The following is a 24,925-nucleotide window of genomic DNA, read 5'->3' as shown; positions in this document are numbered from 1 at the left end:
GGAGACACACAGGGCTCAAAGAAAAAGAAGGGAGCAGCAGGCATGGGGGGTCACACATTAAAGGGGGGGCAGAGCTCATCCAGTTTGCAGGGCTTTTCTAACTGGAGGAAGAATGGGTCTCTCTACCTCTTCTTAAGTGTAAACACTGTGCCTTGCTTTGCTCCTCACAGGTGAGTACTCTCAGAGGAAAAGTCAAGAAAATAAGACCAAATCCCTCCCCATCCTTTGAACAAGGTATCATGAGCAGTTAAATCCAGCTAGCCCTGCTCCCATGGAGCCATGCTGAGCATGCTGAGATGCACACAGATGGTGGGGTTGGCTGAGGCCACCAGAACCTGGGCTCTTACAGACCCTGCCAGTGGCAGATGCTGTGCAGCCAGGTGACAGCAGCAAAGGGGACAGGAGTGAACTGGAAGGAAGAAACAGTGAAACCTCAGAAAAACAACAGGGAGAAAATAGCACCTTTTCTCACCAGGCTACTTCTGAGAAAGCAGGGCCTACCTTCTTTTGCTACAGAAGCCACATGAGAAAGATCAGGACTGTTTAGTTCTCAGCTTTCAATCACTTAACTGGCAAGTGGGAGCTGGTTTTGGTCACAGAGAGCACTGGAAACAAGCATCTGCATAGACATCCTGGTCACCTCTGCAGCCACATACAGTGTTCTCTACCACTGACCCCCAAACTTGTCATTTAAACTGAAAGACACTTTTGTTTTTCATCTGGGCCATTAACAGCTGCCATCAGACAGAGCAGCTTGTCCAGCATTTTCAAAGGAAACCCAGCTGCACTGACTACCCAGCTACCACCAAAAGCAACCACTGAATATTGGTGCCAGTCTCACAACTATAAACATTTTAGCTTCTGTAATACTTAATAACATTTCTGAACTTCCGAGTGAAAGCTGGGTGCTGATGTGCTGATGTAACTAGTCTGTGCACACTTGTGTCTAAACTCTGCACAAATTTTAACATAAAATAGTCTCTGGAGTTTAAAAAAAACCAAAACACATCACTGGGAGGAATATAAGAAAGCCTTGGTACTGAGAAAAAATAATGTTTAATAGGAAAACTTAATCTGCTTATATAAAAACCAAACCACAAAATAGAACAGAATTAAACGATGCTTTAAATGATTGTAATCTATAAATATATGTACATATATGTGAATATAAGTATTTTTTATAAGTATAATGTTAATGCCAGTCAACAGATGATGCACACTCAGTAAAATACACTAAAATGTAAATTCTTTTACAGACAGATTTATGTAAGAAATTTAAAAAACCCCAAACACCAAGCTTATGATCATTCAAACATAAAAACTGCAAGAGAAAAAAAAATGCTAACACTTTCCACAGGAGCTAAAAATGTAAAATCGATGCAGTTTTGCAAGATGAAGAAGAATAGTGTTTGTTAGAAGATATTGTATCTTGTCATTGTATTGGGAAGGAAGGCTGTGGAAAAGGTCAGACAAGTCCCATTGTCTCACACAACACAGATCAGCAGAGATCTGAACAGAATGCTTTCAGATGGGAAATATTTGGGGGTTGAGGAGGGTGAAAAAACCTGTATTGATACAGTAAAGTGAAACAGGTCAGGTTCTCATGAAAAACAGTTTCCATCTGCCCAAAGCCATAGTTCAAACTGAGTGAGCACAAATCCAAGCAAAGTTCTGGGTACTGACACTTTTTCAGCATCACATATATTGCCTGGACCATCTTCCAGAAGAACTGAAAACCAGCAGGGTTAAAATCCTTTATCTTGTCTGCATTCACTCTCTTGCCAATGTACTGTCCTCATTGAAGAAGTCTAATGTTTATTGGAGCACATTAGTTCTTTTAAAAGAAGTTCTCTTCTTCTCCCTACTCTCTTACATTTTTCCCTTATTTCAAAGTTGTCCATGATCTCTTTCAAGCAGGAGTCTTCCTCTAGGAAATCTTGAGAGAATCTGGGGTTAAGGACGTTGTTGTCTCTTCTGCTGAAGTAACTGCATTGGTGAGAGGCTGTGAAACTCTTTGCTCTTGAGCCAGTGTTGTGGTGGTCGTCCATCCTTCTACTGCTCTGGTTGCTCAATATCTGCTCTGCATCCTAAAGCCCCTAGGCTCCCGTGATATTTCGTACTACAGAGAATTTTTAGACAAGAAAAGAAGAGAAATAAGGAGTCACAAGGATCATCAAGTCCAACACTTGCATGAATGGCCCATACAGAGATCAATCCCATAACCTTGGTGTTATTAACCCAAACTGAGCTAATATCAAGCCTCTGCTTCCTCCAGGGCTCCCTTGCAGAATTCAAGGATGAAACAGGCTTTTTTTTTTTTTTTTTTAGAACATTCCTTCCAGGTAATGACACACTTCTGCTGACCAGGCTCCCCTGGGCTACAGCAGTGCAAAAGCTGTTCTAGATTATTCACGGCACTTCACACCTTTCCCCTCTGCAATGCTGCAGCAGCTGCTGAGGCTTTTGCTGTGAACAAGGCAGCAGCAGCTGGGTGGGAGGACACAACCCCCTGGGCATCTGTCCCAGCTTAAACAGACTGTGAATCTTGCAGGAGCCTGCAGCTGGGAGGTGCCACTGCAGCACCTGTTGACTCTACAATAGCCTAAAAGAAGCTCAGGTGGTAGCAGCCTGTGATACTTGCAGGCACACCTGTGCTGAGGGCTGAGTTTGGTCAGTGCAGGCAAATATCCTACGACACAGCAGACCACTGGGCAGCCAAGCACTTGCTTGGACCCTTGCTTTTCACATATCCCTCCTGTGGCTCAAGGATGACTACTGGGGCTTAGAAAGGTCTTTATGAGGGCTGATCTCTGTTCTAAGGCAAATTTCTGTATTAAGGGAATTTTTTTCAGCTGCAGCTACAGTTGTTTGGATGCCTTTATAGCACTTTGGCCTTCTAGACCAAGGGAGGATGTAAAGAGGGGAGCTGAGGTTCCAACAGTGTCTGCAGCCCACAATGCCACCGCTCAGGAATTCCATTCCCACAGGACTATGTGAAACACTTACCAAATCATCATAATCCCTCTCTGGAAAATGACCTCTATTTGTGGAACGCATCTCATAGGGGTTGTTTGACTGATATCCTGGGTTTGCATGGCCAGAAGTGGTCTGGACCCTGGGGAACATGCCCGGTCTGTCATCAGATCTATTTGTGTTGGAATACTCTGGCTGTATCAGGCTCCTCTTCTCTGGATTTCGTTTTCCTTTTGCTCTTCAGAGGAAATGAAAGAACAAAGGAGATTTTAAAAGACTATTTAGTGTGCCTTCCTTATTAAGTCCAACTTATTGGTTGCCCACTCCCACCTTATTTTGAATGCTCAGTCCCATCCTGAAGCATGCAACAGATTTTTATAGCATACCTAGCGCAAAACCCTTTTTAGGAACACACAGCAATGCAGTTCCTATTCAACTGTAAGAAATATTCTTACCTGACTGAAATAATAGAGACTGCTATCACTAAACTCAGGATAATGGCTCCAAACACTGTGCCCACGATTATAAGGATGAGTTCAGTATCTGGGGGGAAAAAACACAGCAAACAAGAAATGTGTCAGTTGATCAATTGAAAACTCACAGTGAATATTGAAAAACAAGGGGAAGGAAGGGAGGAGGGGAGGAAGGGAGGAATTTATTCCCAGGCTCCTGGCGCTTACAACATTTTGTGGACACAGAAAGATGTAAATTAAGGATCTGCATTGAAGACCATCTCTTCTGGATGGCTATTTTGACCTCAGCTCTAGTTCCTAATGCTATGCACTGAATGGTTTTACACATAGTTATAGGTGAGGTGTAGGAACAACTGGGAGGGTGCAGGGGTTGTCTAAGCTAGTATTGATGCTAAATTACGCAGTTAGGTGTCACTTAGGCTCTTCCCATGCCCTAGGCACATAAGGCAACAGAGAAATTTCACTTTTTATTTCTAACATTTTCCTTCAATAAATGTGGAATGGTGGCACCCCTAAAGGCTACTACTTTTTTGTTCTCTCAGACAGATTAAGCATAACTAGGTATTCTTCAACACCATAATTAAAAATCAGAAATTCTTATACTTACTGTCACTGCAATCCTCCCCAGAGTAGCCCACTGGACAACTACAGAAGAGAAAAAAGAAAAAGAGGAAAGAAAGCAAATATGATCTTTAGGGTCCCTTTTAATCCAAACCATTCTATGATCACAAAACAATATCATATTCCCCCTTTTTATCAGCAATTTCTCCACAAAGTGTGTTCATTACAGGTTTCCTCTTTAATCCTATCTTACTATTGAATTATTTACTTCCATTAGAGTGAAACAATCTGAGATTTTCGGAGTGATTGGTGATCTCAGCACTCAAAGTTTCAGGTTCTTAGTCTGAAAAATGTTGAAAGGACCTAATTTTTCTAAAGAACTAAGCCCTGCACCTCTGAGCCACTTGGAACTGCCATGCAATGTCTTTAACAAAGAGCTCAGTATAAGGTCTATAAGGACTGGCAAGTCTTTATCTTCCTCCCACAGTAGTTCCATATATTTAAAATATATCAACTTTATGGTAAGAAATTTTCAATTTGCAGCAGTAATAGCTACAAAAAGAGCTGAATTAATGGATATGGGGAGTGAATCTCTCTGCTTATCCACCAGAGTGGAGCACAACCAGTCATTCACTCGGCTTCACCAGCAAACACCACTGTTCTGTCCTGATCCTGAGCTGACAGAAACACCCTCAGGAGAAAACCAGGAGGGAATAACATAGGTCTGAAAGTTACCAGGAAACAGTCCCCACTGATACAAGTGGAAACATTCCAGGGATTGGAGGCACGTCTTGCTCTGATGCCTGTTGCTTACTAAACACTTCAGCACAGCAGTCCCCATGGCTCAGCCACTCTGCAGGAGTAGTTTGTGTTTATGTGGTGGTGAATTACTTTATCTTCTTCACTGACTCACGGGTGAACCTTGGCTCTCTTTGACTTTCCTCTGAGGTGTTATGAGTGCACACAAAAGACTAATGCCAAGGAATGAAAATGCCACAACTTGTGACACCACGGGAGTTTGTCCACCTGCTCTCCCCCTTGGGCACCTCTCTGATTCTCGTAGCTGCAGCCCATTCTTCTGGATTGCAGCTGACCCTGTAGTAGATGTTCTTCTCCCCTACCTTTGCCTACAACACAGGAATGCAGTAAAAACCTGAGTACTCACGCCACACAGTTTCCATCCTCCTGTTTAAAGTTAGCCATACATCTGCATACTGGACCCATTTTTTCTTTTACGCAGTACTTGTGTGCCTCTGCAGTACAGTTTTTACTGCAAGCTGTATTTTCAGGGAGAAAAACATGAGTGAATTGCAGATAAAAGATTATTTTATTGCTCTGGAAACACACACACCCCTTTCTTGTGCTTTAAATCATCAGAATGGCTTTTTTAGGACTGTACCTATGCAAAACAAAAACTGAAATATAAAATCACAAAATCAGAAGTAAACAGGCTGTGTTTAAAACCATCCAACTTCATCAAAAAAGAAATCTGGCTAGGCTGCATCTTACATAGGCAAGCAATGGCCTGCAGTTTGATCTCACAGCAGATGATTTGTATGGCAAACTGTATCAGTTTTAGACAGGCATGGGGGTCACAAAGGCCTACACCGGATCACATCTCACTGGGATTTATTGTAGCCAGCTTTCATAGCTTTATCATTGATTTTTGAGGGGTTTTTTGTTTTTCTTAAAATCTTAAATATTTTTTTTCCTTCTGTAGTGTGAAAACTTTAGTTTCCATAAGAAAAAAGTAAGGTATTTAGAAGAAAATTAGGTAAATCACAGGGCTTTGGAGGGTAGCTAAAAATATAAACAGAGCACTCACTAAAAGAACTCAAAACAAGAAAATAAATAAAACCCCAACAACTAACAGGTCCCAAAAATGACAGAAATCATTCTTCTCACAAAAACCTGTCTAAATCTGGGTAATGCAAACCTAGAATTATAAGCAAGGAAGAGAGCCTTAACACAGCCTTAACATGTAATGCATCATGAGACTTCCAGTTCTGTCAGCTGCCTTCAAGTAACATGTAGAATTTATTCCCAAAATATGTCCTAGCAGAGAAAGCTGTGAGTATAGGATTCAATCTGTTCCATCCTTTACCTGTTTATGTTTCAGTTCTTACCAGGAGTCTAACAATGCTTTCAAAGACTTGCCTACTCACTGGTTTCAGTGATGATTTTATCAAGTTTTAGTAATTTATTCTACTGGAATAAAAATTATAGATTTGTTCAAAGTGAAACATGAGGATGTATTTCTATGGCTGTCTTCACAGGATGCACATTCCCTGATTTTTAGAGGTCAGCACATTTGCCCAGCACCCTTCTCAAAAAGGAACTGAGAGAGGGAAAAAGCAGGTCAGCCTTTCAGGGATAGAAAAAGCAGCAAGGTTCTTACCTGAACAAGAACGATCATCCCATTCTGTCTTTTCTAAACCAGGTTTGCATTTGCATTCTGGAAACATGTCCCCTTCACACACCGTGGTTTGAGTATCACATTGATAAATAGCACAAGATGTTGCCTCTTTAAAAGAGAAACAGGGAGCAAACCTGAATACCTTTTCATAGAAAGCAGTGCACTTGCCCAGTAAATCATAAATAAATTATTTAGTAATTCTAAAGAGAAAAAATTATAAGTCCTTTTCCTGGGACATCAATATTGCAGACTTTTGGACCAGCCCATTGTTTCCCCTTGCTCTTTACCAATTAAGGTCCTGTTTCCATCACATCTTCTGACCTTCTGTTTCTCAGCCTCCTACAACTGCTTCCAAACCTTCCTGGCTCCAGTCTATGAAAAGGGACATTCTGCCTGTAAGTTCATATTCTGAACACTGACTTTCTGACTCACCTTGAAAAAAAAAACCCTACAGAGAAAACTATAGAGAAAGAGAAAACTATTCTCTTAGTTTTTTTCTACAACTGAACTGTGAGACCTAGATCCCATATAGTTCTAGAGAGATATAAACATTTATGGGCATGCAGCTCATTTCATGAGTAGCATTAGTATTCTGTTTGCCCAATGTGTTGCTCTTTAGATCCATGTCCTTGTGGTGGGAATGGTTTCAAGACCTCAGTGCATGGCATGCTATAGAGGGATGTGACTGCACTGGTGCCTTGGGAGCTCTCAGAGGTTTTCTATTTCCTCCTCATGCTTAGGATCAGCACATAGGAAACGTCATGACTGAGGCAGATACAGTCACCTTCAGAGACCAAACTCAGGCTTTAAGCCATGAAATGGACTCTTAATTATTAGCTATGCCTTTTGAGAAAGCTGATTTCAAAATAGGAACTTATATTAAAAAAAAAAAAGAGAGAGAGAAAAAAAATCTTATTTTAATTAGAAAATCTTTCTCCCAGTATTACACTCTTAGTAATGCAAGACTTTACTGGTTTAGATCAACGAATCACTTAGCAGCTAATCAGTGAGGCCTTGTTTCAATTACCATGGCTTATTATGGGAGAAGTCTAAAGAGACTTTCATCCTATTTTGCCAGTAAAATACTGGCTTATTCTCAGAAGCACAATCTATCGCTGTATATATTTTATCCAGAATTTTCCCACTACCTAACAATCAGCAAGTTAAAACTGCCATGTCATTGCTTACCACAGAATAAATATTCTCCTTTTCTTCTTTACATAGGAAGTAGAAAGCCTTAATAAGACAAAAGACCCTAGCACTGAATGGTTGAATCTTCAGAATTATCAAGATTGAACATTCAGGCCCTTAAAATCAGCAAGGCTTATGATTTGATGAGCTTCTATGCCCACAGAAATCTTCCAACCAGGTTTTAAGAACCTCTGTTTCTGCTGATTAGTTACTTCCCTAGTAAGGAGTTACATACCTTTGTAAGTACGGACATATGACTCTCCTCCACTGTTTATTGCATGTTGTACTGCAGAATTAACTGAGGCCTCATTTACAGTTGAGTTCCACGTGAACAGGTTTGTCACTGTTACATTCACTGGAGCAGAATTTCTGCTTTCTTTTGAAGGTCTGAAAAGGACAGATAGCACCATGTTGAAGTTTCACATAGTCCATATGAATGGCAAGCTAGATGCAAAGACAAGAGAAAATTTCTGCCAAATCTCCCTCTTTCCCCTAGCTTCTTTCTTCCCATAACATAGGTAGTTGCCAAGAGACCTGAAAATGAGTGTAAATCTTGCTCAGGAATACATTACCAGCCATCTTCCCAGTGGGTCCAGCTGTAAATAGGTAGCTGCTGGATTTAATGCTAACAACATTGTTCCTTTGTGTGCTGCTGACACACAACTGACATTTTGTAACTGGGTTAACTTCAAGCCAGCTGTAGTGTGGAGAACCTCATCTGTTAGACCCCAACTTTCACGTGCTTCCATCAGCCTGTGGTGTCAACCAGGCACGATGTGGAGAACACACCCTTAAGTGTGGTGAGGATAATTCAGGGTATGGCCACAATGAATGCAGAAGGGTCTCTGCAATGTAGAGATATCTGTGCCAACTGCACACCAGCTGGTTGGGTTCAGCTCACAGCAACCTCCCTGGCGTGAGGTGGAGAACAGCAGTGACTTCCCTGTTCTTCAGCTAAACCTCATGCTGCCAGGATATGCACACAAATATCCTTAAGTGGCAGATTGCTGTAGTTCCTTGAGGTGTTACAGTGCCCCATGTCACAACTGCTTAGCTGGAAGTTACTGCCCCCACAACTCTGTTAGAACAACACTACTTAGCTGCTTAATCCCTGGGGTGCACTGAAAGTGCACACGCTGGTGTGTGCTAGCATGCCAGGTTTTGCTTGATGTGGGTTAGGGAATACAGAGAAGCTGGCAGAGCTCTGGGGACAGTAACCTGTAACAGATGGGGATGGAAAGAGAGGGACATCTGACAGGGTCTACCTAGACCAGCAAGGGACCTATGCCCACAGCTACAGTCACCACAACCCATTCAGTAACATCTTTGCTCAACCTGCCATCAGGAGACACCAACAAATTCACAATAAAATGCATTTTCTATCCCTCCTGTAACGAGGGCGTTTTTTAAATTAAACTAGGACTCCAAGCTGGGTAGCACTCCCAGTGGTCATAGGAACCTCAAAGTTAACTTAGAATTTCAGACATGTCAGATAACACAGGGACTGCTAGTTACAGCACAGTGCTGTATCCTACATGGTAGTAAAAGCAGGACATCCAGTGTGGAGCTGCCTTAGCCAGCCCATTTCACAGACATATTGGGGTAAAAATGGGGCCAGCATCCCTCCTTTAAGGGGAAGCATTCTGAGCTGAACTCATATCTTTTATTGAACTGAGTACTTCATGGGAAACAGATTAAAATGAGGTATGTGGGAAGCATGTACTGAGCAAAAAACAAACTGGCAAACTTACTGAATTTTCACGATGACAGTTTGTATGTAGCCTGTTAGATTGTGGAAGGCCTTCTCAAACTATTAAAAAGAAAAAAATTGGAGTTCAAGGCAAGCAGAAACATAGACTAAAATCACATGAACCATTGAGGCTTCTGCTGTAAAGCTTTAATACAGAATATGCTACTATAGGCATAAATAAAGTAAGGTAATGTGTTAAATCCACCAGGAAAGATATTGCAGAAGAGTAACAGTGGGGTGGTGCTGTAGATTATGGAAGAACAGGGAGCATGGGAGGGCAGTGGAAGGATGGAGAATGAATGTCAGGCAGTGTATTAGGGTTAACTGGCTGATAGTTACAGATACTCCCTTGCAAACTCATTGCTTAGGAGAGCATCTCCACAGCACCAATCTGTACAAGTAGAGGGAAGAGGAAGAAGTCAACCTCCTCACAAATGGCACATGTTCCTGAGAGGCAGTGAAGGGGGATCGTCAGGGCTTGGTTGATCTTGTGGGAAGAAGCACTGATGAAAGCATTGGGAGCTGAACAGGATCAGAAGAAAAGTCACTGCTCTCCCTCATCCTATGTGAAGCAGGGAACAACCAGTGGAGGCAGCTGCCTTCAGCTGCCACACAAGCTGGACACACCATGAGAAGAGGATAAGATTTCTAATTCAACTGAAATGAAAGATATACTATCCATATTTCTTTGTAATAAAATTCTAATTATTTTCTATGCTATTTTCACTTTTGCATTCTATTATGTATCTACTTTAATCCTACATATGATGCTCTCCTGTAGCCTTATCATGAAAAAATGCTGGACAAAAAAATTGAGGAAATTATTTTTTAACATTCTGGAGGAACAACTTTTTGTACTTTCTGATACAACATTCATAGGAAGCAATATAATAACATGCAGAAATTGATAGCCATTTTTGATGATTCCTGATTAATATCTGGTGAATATTTTTTGATCAGATGTCTGGTAGAGCTTTGTGTCTCTTCTTCCTTACTGCCAGAAAGAGAAAAGACCAAATCCACTGTTTCAACATGGCAGTATAAATCAAACTGTTCATCTTATTTCTCCAGGGACTCTATTACCAGATTTTATGTATAATCATAGAATTATGAAAAATGTGCAGTATCCATTTCACTAATAACATTAAAATACTAATACTGGTAGATTATTGAAAGAGGCTTATTATTCGGTATTTAGACACAGCTGGACAGCCATTCTGAAAAGTTTGTGCTGTGTGGAACTGATAATTTTCTTTTAAAAAGTTAAAATTTTTCATTTTTACTCATACCACTGAGTATTATTGAGCCTTCAGCAAATAGCAGAGATCAGAAACTCAGTGGCTGGAAAACTTCACTCAGCCCCATTGTTTCTGGAGAGGAAATGGTGAAAGATGCAGAAGCAATTTATGTGAGAGCTCCCCAGAATAGAAGTGGTACTAAAAATGCAGATATTACTTCAGGGATTCCCTTCACTTCAGCAAGAGCCATGCATGTGCTCATGTGAGGGCAGAGTTCAAGTCTTTTATAAATAGGTCCAAACTAATGTGAAGCATTCTTTGAAAGAAGTAGATCTCTAGTAGAGTGGAACTTTTCTAGGCCTCACATTAAAGACAGTGTGTGTCCTCTCTGTCTGCATGACATCCAGTATAGCATCAAATATATGGGGGGAAAAAACCATCGTCACTCACAAATGCTGCTACACTCTTGAACAGCTGCTCATACTCCGTGGAATTTACTGTTTGAAGACTATCACTGTAAGATGCACTCACTCCAATGGTTGCTGGGTATACTTGCCCTGGAAAGAACAGAGAGTGTAAATTAGAGAGCATTCAAGAAAGTCAAGTTTCACCTTAGAGGTCGCCAGCCTTCAGGGATGGGGAAATACAATGCAGAAAAAAAAAATCACTGCTATTTTTCATGTATGGGAGGGATCAGTAGAGGAGAAATCAATGCAGTCACAATGGGGGATGTACTTTGGCTACCAGGGAAGAAGGCAGGATCCTGGGACCAACCAGACTGTCCTGATTATGAAACTGAATAACATTAAACTATCAGCATGGCCTGAAGCTACAAGACTCTCTGAGAGGTGTTACAGAATTTAGTGAGAAAATATGTATATTAAGGACTCCAAATTTGCAGCTATTAAGCAGCTAATGTGGTTCACTGTGGTTTATATGGAAAGTAATTCAGAATTGACCTGATTCTTAAGCCTCAAAAGTAAATTTGAGAACACTGCTTCCTGACACTTAAATAAACAGCCCCATTTGCTCACATGCTTGGCCTTCAGAAGCATTTCAGAAATGCATTTCAACAGGACTCTGATGAGTGTTTAGCAATGGGGAAAATCAATCTGGTTGTTCAGAGGTCTTCATGAGTCTGGACCTTTTTAAATCATGGCCATTAATATTGATGTTAGGTTGACACTTGCATTTTTTCCTGCTTTTCACTCTTTTTAATCTCCAGCACCCCTGACAGATAATTCTCCTTCTCTTCCTAGAACATTAACCTCTTTGGGTGTCACTGTTTTGTGAGATAGCAATCTAGGTCATTGTAGGAGTGGCTGTCTGCAAAGCAAGGAATCGATCAGCAGTCACTTTCCCAGACTGATTGTGTTTTCAATTATAACACGAAAAAAAGAGAGATGGGAAGCAAAATTCACCTGAGCAGGTAACTAAAAGCATTGATGTCCTTCTGCAACTCACCTCTGTAACAATTCTTATCACTGTAGTAGAATCCATATTGGCACTCACAGGTATAGTTGCTTTGTAAGGAAATGCATGTAGCCAAATTTCTTCCACAAGGATATTCACGGCAGAAGTCCACTAAGATGAAAGACATTGATGTTAGGGTTTCTGTGAATTTCTGCAATAGCCAGTTCATATATAAAGTAATTCATATATTGAATAGTTCACATGATTCTGCTAAAGGACTCTACCAGGAATGTTTTAGAGAGAATGTTATTAGAGCAATTGTAGAGCACACAGCTATATCTTGTTTAATGTACAGTAACTGTTTTCCCTACACAATCCAGCAGGACACAGAATATGGCTGAAATTCATTATCTGTCATATTGAGCACTCACAGTTCAGCTCTACTTAATACAGCTAAAACCAAATCAAAGAAAGAAAGTATACCAAGGGTTGCCAAAAACAGTGACTGTTAGAAAAAGGCAGACTACAACAGTGTCTCTTTAATACTGCACTGGCACATATTTGCTTTATGACAGTGTCATGGCAGGGTTCTTTACTGCAGACACATTAATAAAATGAAGGCTTCAAAGTTAATCATCATAGCATATTTTCTCAGATAATTATATATATTCTGTAAAGGCTTTAGAGCATGTATTTTATTTCTATACATAATTTAAGTGGTTAATAAGTACTTAAAAGTTATATTTCAATACATGTTATATATAGGATGGTAATTACAGTTCTGCTCTAAGACATAAAATTCTGGTTTTCACCCTGCCTGTTTTTTTCACAATTCACTCCATGAGTACATTCTCATAGATGAGGCATTTTCTGTGAAATGGGGAAAAAATGGGAATTCTCATTCATAACCCAAAAAATAAAAACATTTAATGAATTTTCATTCCCTATAAGGTTCATCTCCAAATATTTTTCCAGAGAACCTAGTGAAGCAAAGTTTTTTTACCTGATGAGAAAGATCCCAAGCAGAAAGCAACAACAACTGTGAACTCTTCCAAACACATTCCACTTGCAGCAAGGGCCAGCAGGGAAGAGTGGCAGGGAGATATAGCGTTAAATGGGGAAACATTACCTACTCTGGAAGGCCCTACTGGGATGGAGGATGGTGGGGTATGGAGAGCTCCTGGGACAGACACACGCACGGTCCCCTAGGCACGGTCCCCAGGCCCAGCCCCACACCGGGGTGTGCCCCAGCTCCCTCCGTGCCCGTGCTCCAACAGCCTCAGGCACAACTCCCTGCAGGGTCAGGGCAGGGCTGACCTGGGCCCCTCTTTGCAGGGATCCTCTTGCATCCCTGCCTGGTGAAGGAGGAAACGGCACCGAGCACAAAAGGAGCAGCCTCCTCTCATCTTCCTCAATACATTCTCCTTGCAGGAAAGGCCAGCAGGGAGAGGGAAGACTGGAGGGGTATTCATGGCAACGATCTGGGCAGCTTAGTCTCCTCTGGAAGAAGAACTTGCAGCAAGGCAGGGGAACTCCATATCTGAGGGGGCTACAGAGCTCCCTGGGACTTGGTTACTCCAAGCTGTCCCTAGAAAATGCTGCCTGAGCATTTTTTGCTCCTTGCTTGAAGCTTCTGAGGTTGGTGTCACTGTTGTGCCAGGAGCCGTTGCATTTACAGTACCATTTTCAGATGAAGGGAAAAGAAAAGACATGACAGCACTGCTTACCACTGTGCTGGAAAAGCCTTGGGGAACTCTGTGAGTGCAAAACAACCTCTGAGCAGGTAAGTGTGGTGGATCCTTGTGGGGCTGAGCAGTCAAAGCTCTGAGCACCCCTGCCCAGCCTCTAGGCTCTCCCTGGCTGAGATGCCTGTGTCATCTGACGTGTCCATGACCCCTTGTCCCCAACGCCCAGGACTTGAGCACACATCCACAGAGGCACCATATTGCCCCCAGCACAGCTGTGCTCCTGGCTACAGCTTTCTCAGCCACAGGCACATATGTGTCTCTGTGCAGCAAATATCCCGTCACATGCCCAAGGCAGCACACAGTCGGGGACAGCAGCCAGAGCACCTCAGGGGTGCCATCAGACTGTGGACAGCCTGCACATCTCCACTCCCCCACACACTGTGGTCTTCTGCCCAGGATCATTTGGGTGAAAGTCAGAGGCACACGGTCTTTCACAATGCTGGGCAATCGTGATGGGAAGTGAGTGCTGGCAGGAGGGATGTGTTTGTGCAAGCCCACTGTGGAGGAAGAACGGAGGGCCTGGTTGGGCTGCCCCTCCTCAGAGTGATGCCAGCAGGAGCTCTGACCCTCCTGGATGGGGCTCCCCAGTCTCAAGCTGGGACTGGAGGACAGGTAGGATCTGCTCTCTGCACCCTGGCCATGGCCCCTGGGCCCTGCCCCCTGCTGGGTGTGGCCCACCTCCCTCCCTGCCCATGCTCCAAAAGCCTGGGGCACAACTCCCTGCAGGGCCTGGTCACAGGATTAGCCCTGGGCTTCCCTTTGCATGGATCCTCCTGTAACCAGGCCTGGCACAGGAGGCAAAGGCACCGAGCATAAAAAGAGCAGCCTCCTCAACTCTTCCCCAATGCTTCCTCCGTGCAGCAAAGACCAGCAGGGGAAGAGGGACTTGTGGAGGGTATTCACAGCCTTGATCTGGGCACCTTTGTCTCTCCTGGGAGAGGAACTTGGGGAAACCTCGGCGGGGACTGCAGAGCTACTGGGGACTGTCCCCAGAATGGGAAACCTGAGGGCGCTGCCCCTTACCTGCAGTGTTTGTCGTTGTCGACACGGGAGTGTTAGCAGTTGTTGTTCCAGTGGCTTTTGATGAAGGGAAAAAAAGAGAGATGTCAGCACTGGAGAATCCTTTGCATGCAGGACAATTTATGAGCAGATAAGTGTGGGGGGACCTGTGTGTGGCTGAGCAGCCACACCTCTGGGCAGCCTTACCCTGCCCTTGGTCTGTCCTCAGGCCTCGTGTGCCATCAGTGTTATTTTTCTCTCATAATCCTTCTCTCACACCCTGCTCTTGCACTCCTCCTCCTTACCAGCAGCAGGGTTGTGCCCTCCCTGCCTTTCTCCTCCCGGTGACTTACTCTGAGCTGTAGGCACACACATTTCTCCCTGCCACACTGGCTGCCAGGGCAGGCTCTGAGGCATCCCATCCACGAGCACACAGCCCCTGGGCTCAGCACTACTGGAGCATCATTTAAAACTCCCTCTCTACTCTTCCAGAGCAGTGGAAGAATGACTGCCTTTGCTAACACACACTGCTGTGCTGCAACAAATTCATGTGGACATTGACAGCAGACTATTTCTGCTCCAGGAATGCTTCTGCTGCTATATTATCATCAGCAGTCCCCAGGCCCATCAGACTGTGGACAGCCTGCACATCTCCACTCCCCCACACACTGTGGTCTTCTGCCCAGGATCATTTGGGTGAAAGTCAGAGGCACACGGTCTTTCACAATGCTGGGCAATCGTGATGGGAAGTGAGTGCTGGCAGGAGGGATGTGCTCGTGCAAGCCCACTGTGGAGGAAGAACGGAGGGCCTGGTTGGGCTGCCCCTCCTCAGGGTGATGCCAGCAGGAGCTCTGACCCTCCTGGATGGGGCTCCCCAGTCTCAAGCTGGGACTGGAGGACAGGTAGGATCTGCTCTCTGCACCCTGGCCATGGCCCCTGGGCCCTGCCCCCTGCTGGGGTGTGGCCCACCTCCCTCCCTGCCCATGCTCCAAAAGCCTGGGGCACAACTCCCTGCAGGGCCTGGTCACAGGATTAGCCCTGGGCTTCCCTTTGCATGGATCCTCCTGTAACCAGGCCTGGCACAGGAGGCAAAGGCACCGAGCATAAAAGGAGCAGCCTCCTCAACTCTTCCCCAATGCTTCCTCCGTGCAGCAAAGACCAGCAGGGGAAGAGGGACTTGTGGAGAGTATTCACAGCCTTGATCTGGGCACCTTTGTCTCTCCTGGGAGAGGAACTTGGGGAAACCTCGGCGGGGACTGCAGAGCTCCTGGGGAGTGTCCCCAGAATGGGAAACCTGAGGGCGCTGCCCCTTACCTGCAGTGTTTGTCGTTGTCGGCACGGGAGTGGTAGAAGATGTTGTAGCAGTGGTTTCTGATGATGGGAAAAGAAGAGAGATGTCAGCACTGGAGAATCCTTTGCATGCAGGACAATTTATGAGCAGATAAGTGTGGGGGGACCTGTGTGTGGCTGAGCAGCCACACCTCTGGGCAGCCTTACCCTGCCCTTTGTCTGTCCTCAGGCCTCGTGTGCCATCAGTGTTATTTTTCTCTCATAATCCTTCTCTCACACCCTGCTCTTGCACTCCTCCTCCTTACCAGCAGCAGGGTTGTGCCGTCCCTGCCTTTCTCCTCCCAGTGACTTACTCTGAGTTGTAGGCACACACATTTCTCCCTGCCACACTGGCTGCCAGGGCAGGCTCTGAGGCATCCCATCCACGAGCACACAGCCCCTGGGCTCAGCACTACTGGAGCATCATTTAAAACTCCCTCTCTACTCTTCCAGAGCAGTGGAAGAATGACTGCCTTTGCTAACACACACTGCTGTGCTGCAACAAATTCATGTGGACACTGACAGCAGACTATTTCTGTTCCATGAATGCTTCTGCTGCTATATTATCATCAGCAGTCCCCAGGCCCATCAGACTGAGGACAGCCTGCACATCTCCACTCCCCCACACACTGTGGTCTTCTGCCCAGGATCATTTGGGTGAAAGTCAGAGGCACACGGTCTTTCACAATGCTGGGCAATCGTGATGGGAAGTGGGTGCTGGCAGGAGGGATGTGCTCGTGCAAGCCCACTGTGGAGGAAGAACGGAGGGCCTGGTTGGGCTGCCCCTCCTCAGGGTGATGCCAGCAGGAGCTTTGACCCTCCTGGATGGGGCTCCCCAGTCTCAAGCTGGGCCTGGAGGACAACAAGGAGGATCTGCTCTGTGGTCCCCGGCCATGGCCCCTGCGCCCTCCATGCTGAGTTGTGCCTCAGATCCCTCCCTGCCCATGCTCCAACAACCTTAGGAACAACTCCCTGCAGGGCTCAGTAATGTGCTTGCCTTGGGCACCTCTTTGCATGGATCTTCTTGTATCCCAAACTGGTTCAGGTGTCAAAGACACCAAATAAAACAGAGCAACCTCAAATCTTCCCCAACACATCCTCTTTACAACAAAGACCAGCATGGGAAGAGGGAAGAGTGGAAGTTATTCAGAGCCATGACCTGGAAACCTTTGCCCTCCCATGGGAAAAGAATACAAGGAAACCCTGGCAGGGAAACGCCTCTGTGCTTGGGTATCTGTAGTGTTCCCTGGGACTTGGTTACTCCAAGCTGTCCACAGAAGGGGAAACCTGAGGGCTCTGCCCCTTACCTGCAGTGTTTGTCGTTGTCGACACGGGAGTGTTAGCAGTTGTTGTTCCAGTGGCTTTTGATGAAGGGAAAAGAAGAGAGATGTCAGCACTGGAGAATCCTTTGCATGCAGGACAATTTATGAGCAGATAAGTGGGGGGGGCCCTGTGGTGTGGCTGGGCAGCCACACCTCTGGGCAGCCTTACCCTGCCCTTTGTCTGTCCCCAGGCCTCGTTGTGCCATCAATGTTATTTTTTCTCTCATAATCCTTCTCTCACACCCTGCTCTTGCACTCCTCCTCCTTACCAGCAGCAGGGTTGTGCTCTCCCTGCCTTTTCTCCTCCAGTGACTTACTCTGAGTTGTAGGCACACACATTTCTCCCTGCCACACTGGCTGCCAGGGCAGGCTCTGAGGCATCCCATCCATGAGCACACAGCCCCTGGGCTCAGCACTACTGGAGCATCATTTAAAACTCCCTCTCTACTCTTCCACAGAGGCAGAAGAATGACTGCCTTTGCTAACACACACTGCTGTGCTGCAACAAATTCATGTGGACATTGACAGCAGACTATTTCTGCTCCAGGAATGCTTCTGCTGCTATATTATCATCAGCAGTCCCCAGGCCCATCAGACTGTGGACAGCCTGCACATCTCCACTCCCCCACACACTGTGGTCTTCTGCCCAGGATCATTTGGGTGAAAGTCAGAGGCACACGGTCTTTCACAATGCTGGGCAATCGTGATGGGAAGTGAGTGCTGGGCAGGAGGGATGTGTTTGTGCAAGCCCACTGTGGAGGAAGAAACGGAGGGCCTGGTTGGGCTGCCCTCCTCAGGGTGATGCCAGCAGGAGCTCTGACCCTCCTGGATGGGGCTCCCCAGTCTCAAGCTGGGACTGGAGGACAGGTAGGATCTGCTCTCTGCACCCTGGCCATGGCCCCTGGGCCCCTGCCCCCCTGCTGGGGTGTGGCCCACCTCCCTCCCTGCCCATGCTCCAAAAGCCTGGGGCACAACTCCCTGCAGGGCCTGGTCACAGGATTAGCCCTGGGCTTCCCTTTGCATGGATCCTCCTGTAACCAGGCCTGGCACAGGAGGCAAAGGCACCGAGCATAAAAAGAGCAGCCTCCTCAACTCTTCCCCAATGCTTCCTCCGTGCAGCAAAGACCAGCAGGGGAAGAGGGACTTGTGGGAGAGTATTCACAGCCTTGATCTGGGCACCTTTGTCTCTCCTGGGAGAGGAACTTGGGGAAACCTCGGCGGGGACTGCAGAGCTCCTGGGGACTGTCCCCAGAATGGGAAACCTGAGGGCGCTGCCCCTTACCTGCAGTGTTTGTCGTTGTCGGCACGGGAGTGGTAGAAGATGTTGTAAGCAGTGGTTTCTGATGATGGGAAAAGAAGAGAGATGTCAGCACTGGAGAATCCTTTGCATGCAGGACAATTTATGAGCAGATAAGTGGGGGGGGACCTGTGTGTGGCTGAGCAGCCACACCTCTGGGCAGCCTTACCCTGCCCTTTGTCTGTCCCCAGGCCTCGTGTGCCATCAGTGTTATTTTTCTCTCATAATCCTTCTCTCACACCCTGCTCTTGCACTCCTCCTCCTTACCAGCAGCAGGGTTTGTGCCTCCCTGCCTTTCTCCTCCCAGTGACTTACTCTGAGTTGTAGGCACACACATTTCTCCCTGCCACACTGGCTGCCAGGGCAGGCTCTGAGCATCCCATCCACGAGCACACAGCCCCTGGGCTCAGCACTACTGGAGCATCATTTAAAACTCCCTCTCTACTCTTCCAGAGCAGTGGAAGAATGACTGCCTTTGCTAACACACACTGCTGTGCTGCAACAAATTCATGTGGACATTGACAGCAGACTATTTCTGCTCCAGGAATGCTTCTGCTACTACATTATCATCAGCAGTCCCCAGGCCCATCAGACTGTGGACAGCCTGCACATCTCCACTCCCCCACACACAGTGGCTCCACTCCCCCACACACTGTGGTCTTCTGCCCAGGATCATTTGGGTGAAAGTCAGAGGCACACGGTCTTTCACAATGCTGGGCAATCGTGATGGGAAGTGAGTGCTGGCAGGAGGGATGTGCTCGTGCAAGCCCACTGTGGAGGAAGAACGGAGGGCCTGGTTGGGCTGCCCCTCCTCAGGGTGATGCCAGCAGGAGCTCTGACCCTCCTGGATGGGGCTCCCCAGTCTCAAGCTGGGACTGGAGGACAGGTAGGATCTGCTCTCTGCACCCTGGCCATGGCCCCTGGGCCCTGCCCCCTGCTGGGGTGTGGCCCACCTCCCTCCCTGCCCATGCTCCAAAAGCCTGGGGCACAACTCCCTGCAGGGCCTGGTCACAGGATTAGCCCTGGGCTTCCCTTTGCATGGATCCTCCTGTAACCAGGCCTGGCACAGGAGGCAAAGGCACCGAGCATAAAAAGAGCAGCCTCCTCAACTCTTCCCCAATGCTTCCTCCTTGCAGCAAAGACCAGCAGGGGAAGAGGGACTTGTGGAGGGTATTCACAGCCTTGATCTGGGCACCTTTGTCTCTCCTGGGAGAGGAACTTGGGGAAACCTCGGCGGGGACTGCAGAGCTCCTGGGGACTGTCCCCAGAATGGGAAACCTGAGGGCGCTGCCCCTTACCTGCAGTGTTTGTCGTTGTCGGCACGGGAGTGGTAGAAGATGTTGTAGCAGTGGTTTCTGATGATGGGAAAAGAAGAGAGATGTCAGCACTGGAGAATCCTTTGCATGCAGGACAATTTATGAGCAGATAAGTGTGGGGGGACCTGTGTGTGGCTGAGCAGCCACACCTCTGGGCAGCCTTACCCTGCCCTTTGTCTGTCCCCAGGCCTCGTGTGCCATCAATGTTATTTTTCTCTCATAATCCTTCTCTCACACCCTGCTCTTGCACTCCTCCTCCTTACCAGCAGCAGGGTTGTGCTCTCCTTGCCTTTCTCCTCCCAGTGACTTACTCTGAGTTGTAGGCACACACATTTCTCCCTGCCACACTGGCTGCCAGGGCAGGCTCTGAGGCATCCCATCCACGAGCACACAGCCCCTGGGCTCAGCACTACTGGAGCATCATTTAAAACTCCCTCTCTACTCTTCCAGAGCAGTGGAAGAATGACTGCCTTTGCTAACACACACTGCTGTGCTGCAACAAATTCATGTGGACATTGACAGCAGACTATTTCTGTTCCAGGAATGCTTCTGCTGCTACATTATCATCAGCCGTATCAAGACCCTCTTTCCCTAGACTACACTTCTATGCATTTATGACAATTTACGTCATTTTTTCTCTTTCTATTCCTTCTTTGTCATGATTATTTCTGAATAAAGAGAAACCTGGCTGATACCAATCAATTCACGAAAATACTTCCTCGCACCTTGGTTTCAGCCTTCTTTATTGCATTTACTCCTCCAAAATATTTTATTTTTATGTTGTTGGGTTTTGCTTTATTTAACCTTTGTCATTCTCAACTCTGTATATAAAGATTGAGTTCAAGTTTGAGGGATTTTTTTGTTTGTTTTGTTTTTTCCTAGATGTAAGAAGAGGAAATAATAAACTAGCTTTGCTGTTAAATTTTTGATACTGACAAACGGCTAGTTTGGATCATGTAATCTAACTTTAATCTGAATTAGTTAATTATTAATTATAATAATTATTAATTAATGAGTTAGGAATAAACTTATTTACTCTGAGTTAAAGCTGCTGCAATCATAATTTAATCTAAAGCATTAATAGCAGACAGGTAAGAGTCTAATATATTTGTGGCTAAAATCCATGTCACTATCAGACTCTGCATGTCTCAGCAGACATTTGAAAAATAGACCCCACTTTCCTGGAGCTTTATAGAGCTCTAGGAAATCCAAAGTGAGCAAAATCTTCTACACTTTTTTTCTAATGGTCAGTGTATCTCACATAGAAAAGGCACATGCAAAAGACAAGTAATCCATTAGCCTCCTCTAGGTGAAGGGGAAACATGAGCAATTGTGCCAGTTCCCTGCCAGATCTCCTGCCTCCACTGGTCATTTAGTTCTATAAACAGCATTATTTGTTCCCCAATCAGTGTAAATGCGTATTTTTCCTATAACCATGGTAATATGAATCTCTGCTGGCCACAGGCAATGGATCTTGGAACAACAGCCTGTTACAGAGCTAGTGCTTTTTTTAGAACAACTGCTACAGCTGGGAGGCTCTGGCTAACAATTGTCCAGGAGTACCCTTTGGACTCAGGAAGAACAGCATCTGTGGTGACAGCAGTGCATGAGCTGCAATTGAACCTTGTGGGTGGGCTGGACAAAGGCAACCTGAGCAAAGGTGGCTAATTTATGGCTCTGTGTTCCTAGACCTAACCTTGTGTGTAAGGAAACAGGATGTGTTAATGGGCTTGGGCATTACTACAGTGATAAAGAAATGGATGTTACCACCAAGGTTGTACAATAGCAGAGACATCTGGCTGCTGAGCAGGGCAGGGCCTTTGCCAGTACTATTCAAATGGACACATCCTGCAAAGCTTTTACAGTGTTTGCTTAGAATGAAAATGGTTTCTGGGCAGACCTATCCTGATGCAAAGTCTGGTCAAGTGAAAAACTGGTATTGCTTTCAGTAGCTCTTGGCTCAAGATTTTTCACATCTTGCTGTTACCTACAAGCCTCCAATCAGAAAACCAACCAACGACAGTCTTGAAGACTTCTATGCTTATGATTTACAGCTGCAAATTGGTCTGTAGCATACTGTGGATATAGATGGAAATACAATATATTCACTTACAGTAGTCAACAGAGACCCACAACCATCTGTCACCAGTTACAAGCTTAACAGGTCTTAATTTGGCTGATATCTCTGCAATTTTATCTTTGTATTAGCTCTATTAGAGACAGGAGTTCTTTTCCTCTCACATCTTCAAGCTGCCACAAAACTCTTCGTATAGATGTTTCTCCTAATGTCTTCACCCCCTCATACCTCTCACTGAGTATCAGGGAAAAGCAAGTTTGGCCATAGGCTCTGGCCCATGACTACCAACTTTGGCACAATGTCAGAAAACACACTAAGTGGCTTAAGGAATGACACCTTTAGTTTGAATAGACTATGGCACAATCCTCTTGAAAGCTGGTGGTGATGTTTCCATTAATTTATTTCAACAGGAAGGAACAAAAGCTCTGTGAGCCAGCTCAGGTGGAGCTGCTTTCCAGACTGGTTGGTTAAGGAGCCTCTGGCCAAAAGGATACTGGGGTGGAACAGTTGCACCTTTTGTTGTGACTGTAAAAGAGCTTGAATTACCTGGGTTTAATATGAAAGTCCTGAAAACTGCTCTTGGAATAGGCTGAATTATGTTAATCATAAGCACCAGTGATTTTCCATTGTTCTGTGAACAAGGAAAGCTGTTGGCTTGCATTGACATCTTTCATCATTAATTAATCAAAATCTAGACATGCTGAATTTTGTATCACAACTGACTTCTCAACAGCTGCTGAAAGTACTAGAAAATCCATTCACTGCCACACAATAGCTGCCTTGATAAATCACAAAACAGAAGATAGTGTTTCTTACCTTTCAAAAGGCTCAACACCAGGCTGAGCCACACAGCGAGGAACACAGAACACCTCATTGCCGCTCCTGTTGCTGCTGCCACTTGCTGCTAAGCCTAAGAGAAAGTGCCTTTCTCTTCTGGTGTCAGCTCATTTAAGGTCCCAGCCACAGGTAAAGAGCTCAGCCCTGAGCTGACGTCATGGTGGCAGGTGGCAAATGATAAATTCAAGCAGTGTTTTTCTGCCTCCTTGGGCTGGGAGGAGATTTCTGGACCTGCAAAGTTTTTCCTTTAAGTCATAAATATTTGAGATATGTTGACACAAGGAAGCTACTGCTAAGTGAGCTGACATGGGAACTGAAAGCACACCAGCTATCCTCTGCCAGCTTTCCATATCAACACCTTCCGTGCAAATTAAATGAAGGGTGCAGTATAATCTGTTCTTAAAGTGGAAGAGGTGACCCCATCCCAAGACATGATAATTATACACTTGAAAAAGAGTACCTGGGATCCACATGCTCACTTCCCTTGCAATAAATTACCAGTACAGATGAGCTTCATTTCTCAAACTCCAATTATTTTTTCCTTATAAGCAAAATCTTATGCCAAAGCACTTCTTACTGCTTAACAGGGTAAAAAGAACCAGAAAACACCTGCATCTTTGACATCAAAGAACCAGGACTGACACTGGCCCTTCTGGCAGTGACCATGGCTGTTTTGTTTGCTGCCCTCTTATGCGTGTTGTGGGCTTACTAAAGCAGTGGGCCAAGAGAAGGAGGAGCAGGCAGGACAGCCAGCAGGTGTTTGTCTTTATCCGAGTGGCAGCCTTCCTTTCTTGAGAGGAAGCCTATTCCTGCTGGGGAATTTGTAACCACGGATGGTCAGGCCGAAGCCTGCAGCAGAGCTAGAAATGACAAAAGGCCCAGAAGGCTGTGAAGCAGGTAACACTGCTGTGATGCAGGGAAAATCGGTTGGAGACTGAGACTTTTTAACATTGCATTCCAGGAAGCTTCTGAAAATGGCCAGTGAGAGACAATCCCAAGATGGGAAAAAAGGTTGCTGTGGGCAGGATTTGGTTATCCCGAAGTCTCTTATTTTTGGCTGCCTGCCATCTCCAAGTTCTCTAGTGTTTTTTCTGCTTTGTGCTCCAATAAAATGCACTGCTTGAGATCAGCTGGGCCACAGTGATTCCCAGTAGCTCCTTTTCTGGCAAAGGCATAATTTCTCTCATTTTGAAGGTCTGAGTGACTCTGTATCCTGCCACAACTGCCAGTAAAGTCTTTCTCTGAAGTAAACACAGGTTATCTCATCATTATCAGACACAGACAAGAAGGATGAGAAACCCATCAGTGTATCCCCTGCAGTACCACTTCTAATGGCTATGGAGCTAGTGTCTTCTGGCAGACTCCCCTGCCAGCAACATAGGCAGGTTATGAACACATTTCTGAATGCCAAGTAACAGTTCAGTGTGGTAAATGCCTCTCCCTTCATCTGCTTTTGTTTGATCTTCTGTTTTAAGAACAAGAACTGTAGTCTTGGGTAATCTCCTATATTGAGAGAGTGGCTGTCCTTGAATGAAGGAGGGTGAGAGAGACCAGAAGTATTACTCAATTCATTCCTGAACTTAGGGCTGTCCTAAACTTTTAACTTGCACTGAACCAGGAAATACTGCAGGCTTACAGACAGCAAAACTGGTTGTGTGCTTCTCTGCTGGCACAGGGAATGAACGGCCTTGGTCCCTCTGCAAACTTGCTCAGGATGCTAAGCCTGAAATGTGGGGTGTTTTGCCTGTGCCTTCCTTTTTCCCTCCATCCCCAAAGCCCCTCCAGTGCAACCTGCTCCCCACAATTACCCCTAGTCCTCACAGTGACCCTCTAGCAGCCCCCCTCTCACTCTGTCTGCCCCTTCAGGCTATGCTGGATTCAGCTCCTGCCCTGCTGCTTCTCCCTTCTGTGATCCTCCCATTGCCCATCCCTGATCATTCAATTCCTCCAGGCCCCTCCTTAAAACTGCTTTGCCATGGAGCTGA

The 24,925-nt window shown here is 45.7% G+C and overlaps 1 protein-coding gene across 3 annotated transcripts; it reads right to left on the bottom strand.

Annotated features, from left to right (window-relative positions):
* Positions 1 to 1,083: 1,083 nt before the first annotated feature.
* MUC13 (mucin 13, cell surface associated) lies at positions 1,084 to 24,694 on the bottom strand. 3 transcript variants are annotated; one of them, XM_039554774.1, is made up of 15 exons: positions 22,920 to 24,694; positions 20,009 to 20,065; positions 17,399 to 17,452; positions 16,077 to 16,133; positions 14,787 to 14,840; positions 12,067 to 12,186; positions 11,053 to 11,159; positions 9,366 to 9,424; positions 7,850 to 8,001; positions 6,406 to 6,531; positions 5,173 to 5,284; positions 4,054 to 4,091; positions 3,429 to 3,516; positions 3,007 to 3,211; positions 1,084 to 2,119 (listed from the first exon to the last, which is right to left on the bottom strand). In XM_039554774.1, exons 1-15 carry the CDS (start codon positions 22,975 to 22,977, stop codon positions 2,069 to 2,071), a joined length of 1,338 nt encoding a protein of 445 aa, XP_039410708.1. In that variant the 5' UTR covers positions 22,978 to 24,694; the 3' UTR covers positions 1,084 to 2,068. The 3 variants fall into 3 exon arrangements, with proteins under 3 accessions (XP_039410708.1, XP_039410709.1, XP_039410710.1); XM_039554775.1 differs by lacking the exon at positions 14,787 to 14,840; XM_039554776.1 differs by lacking the exon at positions 16,077 to 16,133.
* Between the last annotated feature and the right edge of the window lie 231 nt (positions 24,695 to 24,925).

Source organism: Corvus cornix, chromosome 7, assembly GCF_000738735.6.
Source record: "Corvus cornix cornix isolate S_Up_H32 chromosome 7, ASM73873v5, whole genome shotgun sequence".
Taxonomy (NCBI): Eukaryota; Metazoa; Chordata; class Aves; order Passeriformes; family Corvidae; genus Corvus; species Corvus cornix.
This window is presented reverse-complemented; position numbering and strand designations above follow the sequence as displayed.

What these genes read in the sequence shown, in the direction of transcription:
- MUC13 (XM_039554774.1), bottom strand. Translation starts at nt 22,977, where the DNA reads ATGAGGTGTTCTGTGTTCCTCGCTGTGTGGCTCAGCCTGGTGTTGAGC. An exon ending in TGATAAGAATTGTTACAGAG is followed by an intron (nt 11,160 to 12,066) that starts GTGAGTTGCAGA and finishes TGTTCTTTCCAG; the next exon opens with GGCAAGTATACCCAGCAACC. An exon ending in TCAAGAGTGTAGCAGCATTT is followed by an intron (nt 9,425 to 11,052) that starts GTGAGTGACGAT and finishes TCTTTTTAATAG; the next exon opens with TTTGAGAAGGCCTTCCACAA.